This window comes from Chrysochloris asiatica, unplaced genomic scaffold (genome assembly GCF_000296735.1).
Source record: "Chrysochloris asiatica unplaced genomic scaffold, ChrAsi1.0 scaffold00017, whole genome shotgun sequence".
Taxonomy (NCBI): Eukaryota; Metazoa; Chordata; class Mammalia; order Afrosoricida; family Chrysochloridae; genus Chrysochloris; species Chrysochloris asiatica.
Genome location: NW_006408535.1, coordinates 11,688,889 through 11,707,408, shown reverse-complemented (window position 1 = coordinate 11,707,408; position 18,520 = coordinate 11,688,889). Strand labels below are relative to the sequence as shown.

At 34.7% G+C, this 18,520-nt stretch overlaps 1 protein-coding gene across 4 annotated transcripts in view; it reads right to left on the bottom strand.

The window, feature by feature from the left end:
• The window catches only part of RALGAPA1 (Ral GTPase activating protein, alpha subunit 1 (catalytic)), a 261,272-nt gene that overhangs the window by 9,866 nt on the left and 232,886 nt on the right, over positions 1-18,520 (bottom strand). For 3 of the 4 annotated variants that reach the window (XM_006835339.1, XM_006835340.1, XM_006835338.1), the window contains one exon: positions 731-855. In XM_006835339.1, the coding sequence (XP_006835402.1) occupies positions 731-855 (125 nt within the window). Of the gene's footprint in view, positions 1-94; positions 126-730; positions 856-18,520 lie in introns of all 4 variants that reach the window. The other variant, XM_006835341.1, reaches the window with a different exon arrangement.

The window sequence follows — 18,520 nt, the reverse complement described above, 5'->3', positions numbered from 1 at the left end:
CTTATGGTATAAGTTACAAGCTGAATGTGGTTTGCTAATTTTTAGGAACGGAAATGGAAGAACAGAGGGTGTTTTGGTTGACACTTTGTCTTACCTTCAGACAAACAGAACTGATATTTAATGATCTAAAGAGGGAACATAAAATAAATGAAACAATCATAAGGAGTGCAAGGTATTAAAGAACAGGATGGCCACAAGTGTTTTATTTTCTTACTGATTTCTTCAAAATTAGCTAACTGTAAAAATGCAGTACCCTCTTAAAATCTTTAAATATTGTAACATAAATTACTGTATTAAGCATTTGTAAATCTAGACCACTTATTTTAGCTTTATTTTTAAAGATTAGCAATGAGAAGACAGTATTTTTGGCCATCAAATTTAATCCTCTAAAGTTCAGAGAGAGTACATGCTGAACTTGTTTCTTTTGCAGAAACTTCATTAACGATCCCTGGAGACAAAATAGTCACTGCTCCGTTATCTCAGATAAAATGTGGTGCATGTACTTTTATTAAGACTGCTGAGTTTGAAAGGAAGTGCACTTAGGTAAAAGAAAGTACAAATCAAATTTACAGGCCAAATTCAAATACCAAACAATGAGGAATAATCTTTTTATTTCAATGATGGAATTTTTTATCAAATTTTCTAATATTTTATGAGTTTTTAGAACAAAAGGGTATTGCATTTAAAGTTTCAATAACTACAAGTAGTTAATACTTGCTTTTCATCTTACCAGCATCTGATGGTAAATGATGGTAGGGAGCTGGAGAAAAAACCTGTGCTGCAAAATCTTCAAATGTGGTTGGTTCTAAATGATGCTGAACAATTGTTTGCAGATACCGTGCTCTCTCCTCATAGCTGATTTTCTTTAGTTAAGGATGAATTTAAATGTAAATCACATTGGAAAATAGATCTTATCAATAAGTACTACTACTAGTAATGCTAAACCATTACCTCTTAAAAAATTTAAATATTAAACTGTTCCTGCGTATCATTCAAAGTATGGCTTCTTAAAGAGTAAAATTATTGTATAGTATTTAACATGAATTTACTCTTAAGCATACTGCTATAAATGACAGATTAATAGAGAGATATTTATTTAAAAATAATGATAATACTTCTAAATTGTTGTCAGAAAGAAAGACAATAGTTTACTTGAGAAATGATTCAACTGCTATCAGGTCAGTCTAGGCTCATTTTGTTTATCAATTTTGATTTGTAGATTTACTCTCAAAAGCCATACAATAAATATTATGATAATGTTTAAGATACTGTGTCCAAATTCGACATCATTTTTATTTGTAAAGATCTATTGTGGAAAATTCCTGCATATCTTCTCTTTCTAAAAACCCTGCATTTTCACAACAATTGTTCTCATTTTGAATGGAAGACTACTGTTGCGGTAATCCTTGAATAACTCCATGCGGTTAAGATAAATACATAACTGAATCTGTATGTCAGGCAAAAATGCCGAGTCAATTATAACACTGAAACAAGCAGGAATATTTGCAAAGAGTCCACAGGACTCCGAAATACTGGCTAACAAAGCATCTACAGGGCACTGACACTGACAGAAAAATACTGTACTTCTCTTTCACCACATTTTCTCCTCTGATATTATTGACAAGCAACCAGTACCTTGAAGTGTTGTTGCTTTTGAACAACCCACTCCAGGCTTCCTGTTTCAGCAGGCCTGATTGTGCTGTTAGCACAGAGAGGGCGAGAAAGAGAGAGAATATTTCTCTTGTTCACGAAAGCAACTATGGAAATGGCTGTCAAAATGTAGAGCAGCAGGCAGCAACATACAATTATCAGGAAAAACTCACATGCTGACTTCATGTCATATAGTTCCTGAACTGAGAAATCAGTTAACCTTTCTTCTACAACTTTTAAAAGTTTTCCTGCTGGACTCTGTGCTATACTGAAGGGCTTTGCATAAGACATTTAAATAAGTATGAAGGATAATTAAAATTTTTCCTTTTAGTTCTTTTTTCATTGAATTTTTTCCAAACTTAGTTTAGAATTTTCCCTCAAAATTCCTTATTCTCATTTTGAGGAGAAAAAAAATTACAGTTCATTTATTTTAGCTATGCAATTCTAGGAAATGTAGACCAACTTGGAGTCCTAGTGTGATGCTGCAAGATAAGCACTGCATTGCTAACTGCAAGGTTGGTGGTTCAAATCCACAAGTTGCTCCTTGGAAATCCTATACAGGGTTACTATGATTTAGAACGGACTCAATGGTACTTAACAACAACAGACCAACTCTACAGCCAAGACCAATAAAAACAATTTTAGAGGGAGAAAAATTATTTTTAAAATAACTGGTCATTCAAAGGAAGATACCATAAGTCTGTTTACATTTTACAAAGATTACTGATTAAGAAGACAAAATAAAATTTAAATGTTAGACTATAACTTGTTATGCATCTGATTTAACAAGAGTTTATAATTTAAAAAACACTTTTTTTTTGCAATTCATTATTTTCAAATTCTTGTCAATGGGACTGAACTTCAAAACAATATTACTTCTGAAATGGATGGCAATAGGACAAGATGCTAAAATGATCAACAATAAGGATCTTATGGAAGGATGACAGATATTTTTGAGTCTTAACATAGAAAAGTAACAGGACACTCTTAAAGAAGGTATATGGTGATAAATGGAAGAGGATGAAACTGAAGGTTCAATCTAAATAATACCACATATCTCACAACTTGTTGGAAAGTACTTTTTTCATTGGGGGAGATTCACAGCTGCCGAATTTTCTGCAGTTAATAGAGTCCTTTGATTCACAGCAGTGCCCCTTGTACAAAAAATACTGGCCTTTGTGTATTACCAGAAACTAATTTTCTATTTGGCTGAAAAGGGAAAAATGGGGTTATTGCTTCTCCCTCCTACAGAGCTTTTCATTATGCCTGATGCACTCAACTTCTAAGCTCTTCTGAGAAAAAAAATAACTGAAGAGGCAAGAGGTAGAAAAATGAGCTTGTTAGCACATTAGAAGTGAAGTATCTTGGTGGGCCCTAGAAATTCCCAGTGGTGTGTTAACTTATCACTCTATGCATGCTGGCACTGATAGTCTCCCAATTGATCACTCTCTTTTCGCACCAAAGGTGCTGCCAGGAAGCAAAGGCTGAAGGCCCACAGGAGAACAGTCTGCTATCAAAACAAGCTGTTTTTAAAAGTCTGCTTGAATGGGTAAAATGCTTCATGAAAAGTAGGGTGGAGACACCTACCTGCTTCTAAAATGCTCTACTTTCAGAGAGTCTATAAATGCAATATTTTACTTTATCTTATTAAACTTAGAATTTACACAAAAATTAGGCAGAAAGAAAGCAAATGTTAATATTTCTAAAGCAGAGAGGATATTCCTATAAATAAAAATTTATCAAACCAACAACATGAATATCCAGATTATATACATTTTGGAGAGTGATTCTATTTTATTATCTAAAAGAAGGAGGTTTAACAGGAAAACTCTTAAGAAATCTCAAATCACAGGTAAATGAAACAAATTATGCAAATGAGGTTACTTCCCAGATACTGCATTCATTTAATATAAAAATGCTTAATTATGTAATAAGATGATAACAAACCTTCAATAATGGAAACCATGCTTTCTAAACTAATATTTAAAAAGTTCAAGTATAGGTGACAGAATTAAAGAAAATCAGTTAATAGTAAAGTTTACATTTAAAAAATGCAGTGCTCATATACTATGGAGGGCTAATGTCTGAAGTTTCCTTTTTGTGGACGTTAGCTGGAGAAAATACTGCTACCTTAGTAAATAATTACTGTTTTAGGCAATTCAACCTTCTAAAAGCTAACTATTCTTTGACTGTAGCCAAATAAATGTACAGCAACACAATTTACATTATATACATCTTTTTCTCTTTTTAAGATAGAAAACATATAATAAGAGGACATAATGAACTCCAAATACTTAAAAACACAGTCCTGGGTCCATAAACAAGGAGCTTTTTGTGATTGAGATAATGATAAAGTTCCAAACAGTGCTGTTAGCATCTGCAATTGTAACCATAATCCAGAGCAGTTAATTCCTATATCTCCTTATAATAGGTTAGGCTCTTATTCCTTAAAAGGCAGCTCTCTAGGGAAGAGTTATTAGTACCAACAAATTGAGTGGCATACACAAACTTGATGGCTAGCAACAACAGGGCAACTCAAGCTGTACTCCTACTGTGAGTGTGTGTTGCCATTGGCATTGAAATTTAAAGAAACTGAAAAGTGTGAGATGATAAAGAAGTAAAGGTAAACTGACAAAAAAAAAATTCAGAACAAAACTTTAATGTACAGGTATAAATTGAATTAAGAAGGTTTTTGTTGTAAATTTAAAACAATGTACAGGTTAAAAGCAGCAACAAGAAAAAAAGCCCAACTAGCTAATAAAAATCATTTGATGCGGGAGACTTTTACCTGGTAGAAATCTTTAACACAGAACTAGCCAGTCGGAAAAAATAACACACAGGTGCTACAATCATAGCAACATAATTATCCACTAATCCTCTTTACTATTACTTTTTTTGCAAAAGCATAAAAAGAAGAGAGGAATACGACTATTCTAAAAATAATAGAGAAATATGCATTTCTATAACAGTTTAATATTTATTATAGATTTCCTTAATGTTAACATAATTATACATTTAAAATAACGACTTAAAATTTTAAATGTATATATGAAGTTACTAATGGTACTCTGTCACTGTTTCCAGACCAACTGTCAAGAAAGTGGAGGTTAATTTCAGCCTGGTCCTGATAAGACATGCATTCTGTGTGCCACAGTTTATCCGTATGTTAAGTGGGGATACTACCACCTGTTCCTATTCACTGCACATAGATGTTTAAGATACAGGATACAAAGAAGGGTAATCCAAAAGTTCCTCTACATCTGTCTGACCCTTTGGCTCAAATCTTGGTAAACTGCTGTCTCCAGGAGGATAATTTTCAATGCCAGTTTTAGAAACAGACCTATTTTTATGTGCAAGAACTCTTGATATATCTTATCTGCCCAGCTTTTTATTTTTTTCAGTATGAGGAAACTGACATCTCAAGGGGAAAAACGCAAAACTAAAAAAAAGGTAACTTAGGAATTTAATTAGTACCAAGTATTTCACTTTCATTAATATAGAGAGAGAATAGATTTGGTTTTTAAGAAGCAACTCTTTAGTCTCCAAATAATTTTCTTAATAGTACAATATGCAATTGTGAACAGGTATTCCTGTTAGAAAAGGCAAGCTTTCAGTTTTGTGATTATTTTCAGCATTGTTGGTATGTTGTATAAATATTTAGCTCATATGTGACTGGTCTCACAGAAGCAGAAATTGTGTATATGTATACATGAAATACATAAATAAGTGTATGCAGAGATGTATGTTTATATGTCTATACAAGTATATGTGCTATAAAGAACAACAATAAGTATTCTCAAGAGTAATCTTTAAAGTGCTGAGATATTTTAAAACATGAAGTTGAATAAGCATCATAGATATTATAATGAAAATGAATAACATGCAGAATTATCATATTCATTTTGTGATATGATTCATTATGAGTTCAAATTCCTATTATGATAAAATTGAGCAGTTAAATGACATAGCTATTTTACTTAAATTTAGAAAAATCGATAAAGTTTGATTTTATAAATAACATTTTAGAAAGGCCTAATGCAGTTCAAGCGAGAGAAAAGATGAGGCTTTCTGCTCCCTTCAAGATTTACAGCCTTGGAAACCTTATACAGGGTCACTATGAGTCGTAACCGACTCCATAGCACATAACCACCACCACCATCAAAGCACTTCAAACCCTCTTCAGTCCAGGGTCGCTATGAGTCGGAACCAATTCGACAGTATATAACAATAATGTGAAGATTTATCAATAAAACATTTTCTCACAAAAAAGGAATTATAAAAACCATAATTATGTGCAGATATTAAAGTTATTGTTAAGTGCCATCGAGTCGGTGCCAACCCATAGCGACCCTATATAGGGTTTCCAAGGAGCGGCTGGTGAGCTTGAACCACGGACCTTGCAGTTCAAACAGCTTTGCAGTTTGGCGCATTGACCCACTGTGCCACACCAGGAAAGAAAGCAGTACTCCCTATAAAAAAATTTAAAATTTTGCCTAGTACTTATAACTTTTTTGGATGGAGTGCTACTTAAGTTCAGCAGTTAAGAACCAACTCTACAATTTTCATAAAGTTTGTAAGCTGATTGTTACATCATTGGCAGTTTAAAATTGGCTATGGGGAATATTTACATTTAAAAAAATCAGTGAATACCATAAATCATGGTTTCCTCATGCTTGGGAAATCAATCAGTAAGCACTGTATGTACCTCTTTCCCATGCTTGTTTTCCTAATAAACTATATTTTCTTTAGAAAGTGTTACTGTCCCTGATTCTTGAGAGCAGATTTTGGTGGTCCTTCTATATTTTTACTTCATTTTAGAGAGACCAGTATTCCAGTCAACTATATTTATGTTATTTAAATATTGTCAATTTACCTGGTTACAGACTAATATATGTCATGAGGGCAAAGACCAAGAACATGTCTTTTTATATTTATATTTCCAGCGCCTAACAAAGATTTAACTTGCACTCAGTGACTTTACAAATGAAGAAATGAATGAAGTTGGATAGACAAGAGTAGATTAGGAGACGTCTGTTACACTGATGGACCATTTGTTAATCCCGATTTGGCTTCCTAAATTCAAATACAAGTGGACAAATACAGTTGGAACTTGCTTAGAATTGGATATAGAGAAAGGGCTGGAATCTCCCTTGTGAGCTAGAGTTTAGTTCTACTTCTCTACTTGATCTTGCTAGCTTTTGGAATAAGAAAAAGTGAATAAAGCACAATGTATAAATATGCAAGATATAACAGTAAGGGAAAATGAAACTGATGATTACTTCTTTAAATAATTTAGTTACAGTAATTACCTACAGAAGACATTTTATAAATGTTGATGTATTTACAGCTTATTACGATAAAGCACTGAAATAAACACTTTGTCCAATGACTCTGACAATTTTTAAAGAAATTCTTAAATTTTTCATAAGCTCTACAGCAGAATGAGAATGAATTTAGTTAAAGTTATTCAATTTATGTGTAAATCTATAGAGAAGGGAGAGGGAAAATATCTTTGAGAATACCTTCATAGGTATAAATTAAATAAAGGATAATTTCAAAACCATTTTAGGCAAATTTCAAAAACTGCTCTGCATACCATAAGAACAGATGTAATAATACCTACAAAAAAGTAACACTTGAAAGTTTAAATATTTAGTTTTTAAAAAGAGTCATCTTGAGAAGGTCTACCCCAAGATAAGGCATTGTTTATTGAGAATATCTCGGACAGCTGAATAAGAGGTAGGAAACATCTAACATTACTTTCAGGAAACAGCACAATCAGCAAAAGTATTTACTCAGCAATAAATCTTGCCTTGATGGAGAGTACAAGTAAGAGATTTGTTTGGAAAAGTAAAGTTATTGACTGGTAGAGCTGCCCTTTTAGTTGGTAGCTCACTGTAGTGCAGAGAGGTCGGCAGTTCAAACCTATCAACTGCTTCCCAGGAGAAAGATGTGGGAGTTTGATTCCATAAACATTTATAGTCTTGGAAACCCAATGAGACAGTTCCACTCTGCCCTACAGGGTCTGTAGGAGTTGGAATTGACTCAACAGTAAAGCTGTCTTTTTTGTGTGTGTGGTGGGGCAGGGGGAGCTCTTTCAACTTCAGTGATTTGGGTATTGTGCAGAGGGAAAATGTATATTAGGTATTTCATTGGTTCAAGGATGCCTCCCCCCAAAAAAATATTAGCTTAAATTCTAAGGTTATAAATTTCTGATAGTAGTTGTTTACATGCCAGAATAGTAAATTCTCAGGAAAATTCTGTATGTGTACTAAAATAAAAATGAAAAAACATACCACATTTGGTGTTTTAGTATTTTAAAAGGCCTTGAAATATCATTAAACAGCCTGAGGCATATTCTCTTAGTAAGAATTTTATTGAGATATAAAAAAGGGCCTTATCTATTTTGCAAGAATATCTCAAAGATAATATGACTATTATCAGTAATAAAGTAGAATATTTTCCTGAATTATATAGGGTAATTAAGTATCCCCTGGACTAATAGGTACTGTTCATTTGTAAGATGGCAATAAGCTATACTCTTTACTTATAAATCAAAATCTGGTGAGAAATAATGTAGTGGGGGGGGGCGGAAGGAATGAAATTTCATTTATTTCCCATGGTAGTCAATTTCTTCAAGAAACATGCAGTTTAGTTCATAGTGAGTAAAAATAACATTCTCCTAAACAACACGCACATAACCACCACCACCACCAAACAACATGAATCTTGGTATAAGTAATGTTCTACTTACACTGTGTTAAAAAATTCTTCTGAAAGTCGGCAACAGGTTCTGATAAATTGTTTATGATTTTTATGAGGTCTTATACTAACAAAACTCTACAGTAGTTGATACTATCTACATCATGAAGAAAAGCTGTGATTTGTCAGAGTAGGCAAAAACTGGGCTTTAATCCATCCTTTTAACCATATTGCCAAGTCTATATTGTTTTCACTGCGTCTCAATTAGGAGACAGGCAGGACACCTGGTACTTCTTTATCTAAGTCCCATGGGCTGCCAGATGACTCAAAATCCATAACAGGTGCTAAGGCAGTGTGAGGATAGCCCTATTATTGAAAGCTGAGTTGAATAAAATTTGGAACATATATAATTGCTTATAAATCAGTCAATTACTAAATGAAAATGTTAAGATTGATAAACCCACTTCTACCAAAGTTCATGTACATAACTTTGAAAAGATTAATATGAAATAAAGAGGATTAAAATTGAGGCCTACCCAAAGGTTCTGAAAAATCTTTCTGATTTAATAATTTAATAATCACTGGTGGTTTGCAAAACACACCAATATAACTATCAAACATGTACACTTATTTCACTTTCGTGAAAGTTGCACGAAGCAAAAAAATCTAAAATAAAAACTAAGTTATGTTACCTGGATTTCATATTTAATGAAATTAAAATCTGTGCTGTCATTCTTGATAAGATAGGCTTAAAAGTATTATCATTAGGGACCAGTCACTGGAGAAGGATATCATGTTTGGTAAGGTGGAGGGTCAGAGAAAATGAGGAAGACCCCCAACGAGATGGATTGGCCAAGTGGCAGCATCGATGGACTCAAGCATGGCAACAGTAGTGAGGTGGCCCAGGATTGGGCAGTGTTTTGTTCTGCTGTGCACAGGGTTGCTATGAGTGGAGCGGGTACTGACTCAATGGCACCTAACAACAACAACAATATTCTGTGTATGTATGGAGTTCTGGTATGATGCTTCAGAATAATGCACTGGACCGCAAGGTCAGTTTGAATCACAAGGTCGGTGGTTCAAACTCACCAGCTGCTCCTCAGAAACCCTGTAAGGGTCACTATGAGTAGGACCCAACTCAAAGGTATTTACCAACAGCAACTTTTAAAATATATAATGGATATCATAGCACATGATCCTTTCTTCACATTGCTTTTTTATTTACTCATCATTGTGATTTAATTAATGTATGTAAAGAAATATGTTTTATTCCTTTTTTAAATTACTGTTTTATTATGACTTTAGTGAAGATTTACAGAGAAGATCATCAGTTAATTCAATAAATCATACACATTATTTTATGTCAAAAAAAAAAAAAAGTATTATCATTAACTATAAGACTTTCATAACCAGTAAAGAACTACTTCAGAATCATTAGTATTAAGGGTTTTAAAAACACTAAGGGTGGTGGTGATGGGGGGGGGGGGAAGGGAGAGAGATACTAGGAACATCATTTTGTGTTTTTCCTTTTGTGAATAAAGATGTCAGTACACCACACTTGAGTGAAATTAGTGTATATATATGAACTAAATACTAAACTTAAGGAGCTCTGGTATAGTAGTGGTTACGAATCGGGCTGTGAACCTTAACGTCAGCAGTTCAACACTACCAGCTGTTCCGTGGGAGAAAGATGAGGCTTTCTGCTCCTGTAAAGATTTACAGCCTCAGAAACCCTGTACAGGGTTGCTATGAGTCGAACCGACTCCATGGCACATAACCACCACCACCAAATACTAAACTTGGGCCCTGTCAGAAGAAAGAGAAAAAAAATAATCAAATAGTTGAAATTTTACAGTGCACATTTACTTAAGAATAATCTCCACTTAAATGTACACTAATTTAATTAAGTTTTTGTTTAAATGCTATAATTATTGGGAATACAAAAAAAAAAGAGTGATTTTATTAACATAGTAAGTAGTAACTAAGTACCACAAACTGTCATTTAAGACAGTGTCATAGAATCTATGATAAGCAATATATTGGCTTAAACTAATGCACTATATGCCCCCAGGGAATGGTAGGCTTAGTGACTGGACTTTAACATCAAAATCTATCCATTAATCTTGACTTAAATATAATCTATTCTGCAGTAAAAGGAAGAATGGGAATTCAATGAATTACTGGTTTTGAAATATTGCTCTTGTGCCCATTTACTAAATCACTTAAGGGCAGATGAGGAGATGGGATACTAATAAATTTTATAGACTGTTACTAATGTTACAAAATCTGCATTTGATTTTCCCCCAATTTGGCAAGAGCACCCAATTAAAAAAAAAAAAAGTTTTACTAATACATCTCTCTGATTTTATTTAAGGATATATGGTGCATCAGTTCAAATATTATAATAGCCAACTTGTATTCAACTGAATAAAATAATCTATGGAAATCTATGACTGTGATCTCAGGAAAATAATCTTTTTTTTTTAAAGGTTGTAGATAACTGCTTCTTTGCATCAGAGTGACCAAATGCTTGCTGATTAGACTGACCACAAGAATATGAAACGGCCAAGAGGAGTGTTTATACAAATATCAGGGCATATAGTATGATAAATAAGGAAACAACTCTCATGTATTTTAACAGACAGATTCAAAAGTGTGAGATAATCATGTATGATTGCAATAGTTATGAGCTACACATTTAAGTGCTAAATCTAGTTTATTTAATATTACAACACTTGGTTTTTAGCTTTTAGCACTTACAATTGCTATGTAGAAAAGTAATAATTTCTATATGAATATACTTTGTATATGTCCAGACAATATTTGAGAATTCTAAAATGAATGAGTACAGGTAGACCCTGGGTTACAGACAAGAGCTGTTCCTAATAGTAATTTATAGATGTTATTACTGCTGCTGTTGTAGTTAGGTGCTGTCGAGTCAGTCCTGACCCATAGCAACCCTGTATACTAGGGTTTCTGAGGAACAGCTGGTGAGCTTGAACTGCTGACCTTGCAGTTCAAACGTCTTTGCAGGCTGGCACATTAATCCACAGTGCCACACCAGACTCCAGTTTATAGATAAGCAAGAACATTTAGCCTTAGCATTAGTTCAGGAAAAGGCTTGAAGCCTTTCAGTGATTTAAAAAACTGCCTGAGCAGCAAGTAAAGATAACTGTGATGAAGAATTTGTTGTAATTAGGTGTTGGTTCAAGTCCTCGTGTGGTGCTATTGGATAAACAATGGACCGCTAACCATAGATTGACAGTTCAAACTCCATACAGGGTCGCTGAGTCGGAACTGACTCGATGGCACACAAACCACCATATAAATAGGAGTTGGTACAATATTCTCAAAGTGAGGCCAAATTTATACAACACTAAAAGGCAAGTACAAGTTGTCTCTAAGTCATATATTTATAATTCTAGATGCCTGCAATTCAAATTTGTCTTTTGTATTATTTGGCATATAAATTGTGGTGGTTCAAATTAAATGTAAATTGGCAGTTTTTACATTGAAAAACTTTTTTTCCTTCATTTTAAAAAAAATTAATAATATAAAAAAATTATTATTTTCATCCAAACAGAAAAGATATTATAAAGCAAAACCTATTTCTGCTCTGCTATAGTCTGATGGTTTGAAAATAGATAATGACAAGTTAATAAGGAATGACTACAGGTGGTTACTTAAATACATTCATTTGCTTTCCTTTTGATAGTAGCTATGTGCTAAATAAAAGTCAACACTATCAAGAGAGCAAGTAAATGTAGAAACATCACTTCTACAATAGCTATTTTTGCTCCTTCTCTTTTCTGAATAGCAATTAGTAAAGCAACCCTTCCCCTCCTCCCTAGTGCTGTCAAGCTGTTCAGAGCAGTTTGTGACTCGACAATGGTACCATTGTGAATGCTCTCTGGGCTTCCTTCCCACAGAGAGTTAAATGGGCAGTTCCTGCTGCCCATAATTGGTGTCCAGTGAAATAATACTCAAGAGCCAGGTTTTATCAGCTTCACGCCAAAGAAGTGAAGCCAGGGAACCCAAGCCTTCATATCATACTGGACCATATGCCAACCCTGATGGCCCCAAAGGTTTATCACTAAGAATCAGGATCCATCATGTCCCTTGTGAAATTTCACTTCACATACCTTATGTGAAATGCAAAGCTTCACTAAAACCAACCTTCTTTACAATTGGCATGAACAGATGGACAGTAACAGTGGTTTGGCAAGCAAAAGTTAAGGTTTAAATAGACTGTATTCTAGTGCTTGAAAGAAAAAGCAGTTAGAAGAAAATGGGGAGACTTGTGGCCTATAGTTTAATTCCTGTATGGAGTTATTAAAAATTCAATGCAAAAACTCATATGCTTAATATAAGAAAAATAATAGATGAAAACCACTGCAATTCCTATGTCAATATGGCTAAAGACTAATTTCAGCGTTACGTTCTTTACTCTTTGGTCTCTGAAATGCCCAAATAGCATCTGATTTTACTGCCATTTTTACATTTAAACAAGGACTAGAATAAAACTTGCACATAAGTAATAGGTGTGAGCATATGAGTATACCATCAACACAAACAATGATGCACAGGGTTTATAAGAAAGCAACAACAAAACTCTGTACTAGCACAAGTGAGAAGTTAATAAAAAAAAGGAGAAAAACTTTAAGCTTTGTTGTTTTATGGAATAGTTTGTCCATGCCCTGATGGAGTTTTCTATCATCCTTCTGGTGCACTGAGATGTGACCCAACTGTCTAGACTGGCATATGTGGACGATACTGTCACATTGGATTTGACAAAACAGATAAGATTGTGGTAATCCTTTCTTTTCCTTTGGTATTTTTTGCCATGAAGACATGTAATAGAAATGAAGACATATAAATAGAAAAAAAGTACTTTATCAATTACATATAAAAATGTAATAATGTATATAAGTATAAAAATGTGGAAAAGTACTAAACAGGAAAAATGTAAAGAATTGTTATGCAAGAATGAGGAAATCATGAAATCTGAGAACTATGAAATTCTCAAGTGTCTTTTTAAAATGGCAAATAGGTGTAGATATCAAACATTTAGACACATTAGTCTCATTAAGAAAAATAGGATTAATGAACTTAGCCTAGCAATTATGGTATAACTAATTATTATAAAAAAGGAAGACTTTATTCAAATAATTGTCTTATTAGACAATTATCTTGGAAAGACTATACTAGAAAAGGAAAAAAATAAATTCAAGCAGTAACTGTTCTCCTATTTACCAGGTAAAAATCATACAAAAGCAGAAGGTATTGTAACCTTAGTCACTGGACTGGTTACCAAATTACTGAGAGTAACAGAAAATCAAGCCTAAATTAAGTTTCTTTCTGCTTTACTTCATTATCTGGTTTTGACCTATTTTTTGGACCTCATTTGCTACTACTCTTCCCTTTGCTTAATACCACCTAGTAGAACTGAGCTCTTTGTATTTCTTGACATTATACTTTTAGGCCTCCATGCCCTTTCCCTGACTCAGAGAAACTCTTTATTGCCATTGTCTGCCTGGCAAAGTACCATTTGTTATTGAAGTAATTAGAACATGCTTCCTTTGTAAAGCCCTAATTTCCTACTCCTCACTATCCCATCCCCCACATAAAATTAACCACTTTCTAGCATTCTACTTTGTATACAATCTAGACTCTGATCAGCATGTCATTCATCCATTGACTTGCCTTGTTAGGCTCTCTTCTGTTCCAGACTGTAAGCTCCTTGAAAGCAGCAACTCTTTCTATGCCTAGCTTTTGTCTCACAGTGCTTCTATAGTAGTGGTGGTGGTGGTGCACCATTGAGCTGGTTCCAACTCCTAGCAAACTCATATAGGGTAGGGTTTCTGTGGCTATAAGTCTTCACAGGAGCAGAAAGCCTTGTCTTTCTCCAAGAGCAGCTGGTGGACTCAAAGTGTTGATTAACAGCCCGTTGTACAACCCACTACACTACCAGGGCTCCTTTCTCATATAGTGTTTGCTGTTATGTGTGATCAAGCCGATTTTGACTCATAGCGACCCTGTATAGGGTTTCCAAGGAGCAGCTGGTGGGTTTGAACTGCTGACTTTGTGGTTTTAAGTTCAGTGCTGATTCTGCAGCATTAAATCAGGAGGGTAGCAGTAGGGTAGTCAATAATTAGAGAAATGAATGATCCAAAATTGCTTAGGAACCTTTTTCTTTATGGTGAATGTAGACTTTTCAAATGTCTTTTATCTTTCACTAGTGCATTCAGTCCAGTCTCCTTTTTTTTGGGTGGGGGGGTGGCGGGGTGGATATCAAGCTATATCCTCCCCAAGGCAATCTCTGTCACTGTCACTGGGTCAGAGTATTAGCTAACTGTTCATCTTAAGAGGATCCTCATCCCCCTTAAATGTCATAGTGGGGGAATGCTACTGATTATTTATATCTGAAAATTGTCTTCATTAAATTACAATGCCCAAATAAAAACATGCTGACTAATCAGCCAAAATACAAAACCCTTACATGTGTATGCTTTTCTACTTTGTTAATGTATCAGAAAAAATTTCTATTATCTACCAGGATGCTCTTAAAATTGTAGCCTAGTCAAACATAAACCATAACTTACGAGTTAATAATTTTTTTTTTAAATGTGCTAATTTTAAGCTGCAAAAAAACACAGATAATAAAAATAAGAGTGATTTATTATTTAAGTGCATTGGCAAAGGAGAAGGAATTTTGTTAAAAAAGGAAAACCAAATAGGAAAAAAATCCACGTTTTCATGAATCCATTCATTATGTCCTATTATAACAAATTATGGTGTGGTACTGTAGGATAAGCACTGGATTGCTAACCATAAGATCGGCAGTTCAAATCCACCACTCGCTCCTCGGAAATTTTATATGGGGTCACTATGAGTTGGAACTGGCTCAACAGCACAAACATCATCATCATGGGCACAAACATCATCATCACTTTAGGATAAGCACTAGACTTCTAACAAGGATGGTATTTCAAACCCAACAGCTGCTTCATGGAAGAAAGATGAGACAGTCTGCTCCCATAAAAGACTTATGGTCTCAGAAACCTTATATAGGATCGGTATGAGTTGGAATCAACTGGATGGTAGTAGGTCTGGGTTGTTTGGTTTAATTATGGGCCAGGCACTGTGCTTGAAATTAGTAAAACAAGGATGAGTAAGATTTGTTGACACATGCACACCTACATGTAAGCTCTATTACAAAATGGTAAGAGACATTGTGAACCGTGAACTTTGCTTAGTGAAGGAAGTCATTTTTACAAAGGTTATTTTATTTGGATTTTAAATAATGAGTATACTTGTTGTTGTTGTTATGTGCCGTGGAGTCGGTTCCGACTCATAGCGACCCTGCACAGGGTTTCCGAGGCTGTTATCTTTACGGGAGCAGAACGCCTCATCTTTCTCCCTTGGAACCGCTGGTAGTTTCAAATTGCTGACCTTGCGGTTCGCAGCCCTATTCGTAACCACTACGAGGTGACAAAAAGTAAAGAAAGGTGTTCTCAGGGCAAAAACATACACTTAAAATTGGAAAAGGGCATTCAAGGATGATGAATGTCGTTTAGCTGGACACATACTCACACAAAGCATTCTGTGTATCAATGTGACGGGAGATTAAAGGGAGTAACCACTGGTAGGGAGTGAGTGAGAGAAGCTGGAAAGGAATATACATTTGACAAAGCTACAGTGCAACATGGAGCTCTGGTAGCGTAGTGGTTATGAATTGACCTGCGAACCTTAAGGTCAGCGGTTCGAAACTACCAGCCGCTCCGCGGGAGAAAGATGAGGCTTTCTACTCCCGTAAAGATTTATACCCTCGGAAACCCTGTACAGGGTCGCTATGGGTCGGAACCGACTCGATGGCACTTAACAACAACAACAACAGTGCAACATAAGAGGCTGGGATAGTCAGAGAGAATAAGCTAACAAGAATTGCTTCTAGGTGTTGAAAATGTTTAATTGCTTCAATAAGCAGTCAAGAGCCACCAAAAGATTTGTGTTTTAGAATATTTACAACAGGGTCAGTGTAGAGAACAACAATAATAATACAATCAACTACCACACATAGTTACTATTTATTGAACTACATGACCACCCACTGCCACAGAATCGGTTTTGATTCATAGTGACCCTAGATAGGGTATCTAAGACTGTAAATCTTTACAGGAGCAGAAAGCCTCCAGACACTGCTTAGTGCCTCATGTGAATAATTTCATTTAATCCTTTTAACAATCCTGTATTTGGTACTATAATTCTCTTTACAGATTAAAAAATATTTAGATACAAACGTTATGACATATTTAATAAGTGGACCTGACTCTGAAGCCCATTCTGATTTCCAAACAATTAGCTTTTTGGATAGCCTACAATTGTAACTTATTGATATTATCTTTGCAAGAAATTGATCTACAAAAGATAGTAGATACATAAAAGTGTATGTAGTTTCTCAATAAACTCATTTTCTTCTAACATGAAATGGCAGCAATATTGATGGGCTTCCTAAGAGGTTTTACACTGTTCTATCATATTGAATGGAAAACTGCATTAGCAAAGCCAATCAATTACATGTCATTTAGTTTTGGCTCTTTTATTTTTGCAACAGGTTCTTTACATTTGAACATTAGAACTGTAGGGACAACAAACTGACTAATTGAAGAATGATCATTGACTTCTGGTAATTTGTCTGATAAAGTTAAACAGAAACCCAATTTTGGCATTTAAGAAAAAGTCATATCTAAACAGATTAGAAAATAATCAAATATTATTGGTTGTACCAAAGAATATAAAATTTAGGAGTAAAGTGTTTTTTAAAATACCATTTCTGTATACCATACCCCATACTGTATAGTTCAAAGATTATATATATATGTGTGTGTGTGTACAAGGTGCCCTAGTGGCATAATGGTTAAGCACTGTGACTCAACGTCAGGTGTTCTGCAGGGAAAGCTGTGACAGCCAGTTTCCATTAAGATTTTATATCCTATAAGGCAGTCTATTCTTCCCAACTCATGGAGACCCTACAGGCAATGTTTTATTTTGTTTTTCATACAAAGGGGCTTCAAAAAGTTTCTGGAACATTCCATTATCTTTTAATTCAATTTTTTTTTCATAAATCTTTTGAAGCAACCTAGTAGTTCTGGTAGTGTAGTGATTACTTATGAGGCTGCTAATCTCACGGTCAGCAGTTCGAAACTACCAGCTGTTCCACGGGAGAAAGATGAGGCTTTCTGCTCCCGTAAAGATTTATAGCCTCGGAAACCCTATAAAGGGTTGCTATGAGTCGGAACCGACTCCACGGCACATAACAACAACAATAACAGTATACATATATTCTATATCTACAGAAAGCCTTCAAATATAATTTGTAAGAATTATAACTGACATACTGCCTTGTTGTTATTGTTGTCAGGTGCTATCGAGTCGGAACCGACTCACAGTGACCCCATGCACAGCAGAACGAAATAATGCCCGATCCTGGGCCAACCTCACTACCACTGCTACACTTGAGTCCATCAATGATGCCACCTGGCAAATCCATCTCATTAGGGGTCTTTCTCTTTTTCTCTGACCCTCCATCTTACCCAGCATGACATCCTTCTCCAGCGACTGTTTCCTCCGAACAATATGTCCAAAACATACTGCCTTATACCTACTCAAATCCCATCGTTTGATGCCCAGAACATACATCAAAATTTCTACACATTCTTGGAAACACTATGGGGCAGTATAATCTGTTCTATAGGGTCTCTATGAATTGGAATTGACTTGAGGATTTTTTTTTTTTTAAATATAAAGGGGCTTCAAAAGTTCATTAAATTTCATATCTTTTCATTGTATTTTTCCTAAGAACCTTTTGAAGACCCCTTATATACCTAAATACTGCATATTCAAAAAGCCCCAAAATATAATTTGTAAGAATTATGACAGACATAGTGCTTTATACCTACTCAAATTCTATACTTTGAGGCTCAGATCATAAACCATATTTTCTACACATTCTTTCTGGATCTTCTCTTTCTAATTTCTTTTTTCTTGGAACTATAACCCTACTATGACACTTACATTTTATCTTTTATTACAATTGTTGTTGTTGTTATCGTTAAGTGCTATTGAATTGGTTCTGACTCATAGTGACCCTATATAGGGTTTCCAAGGA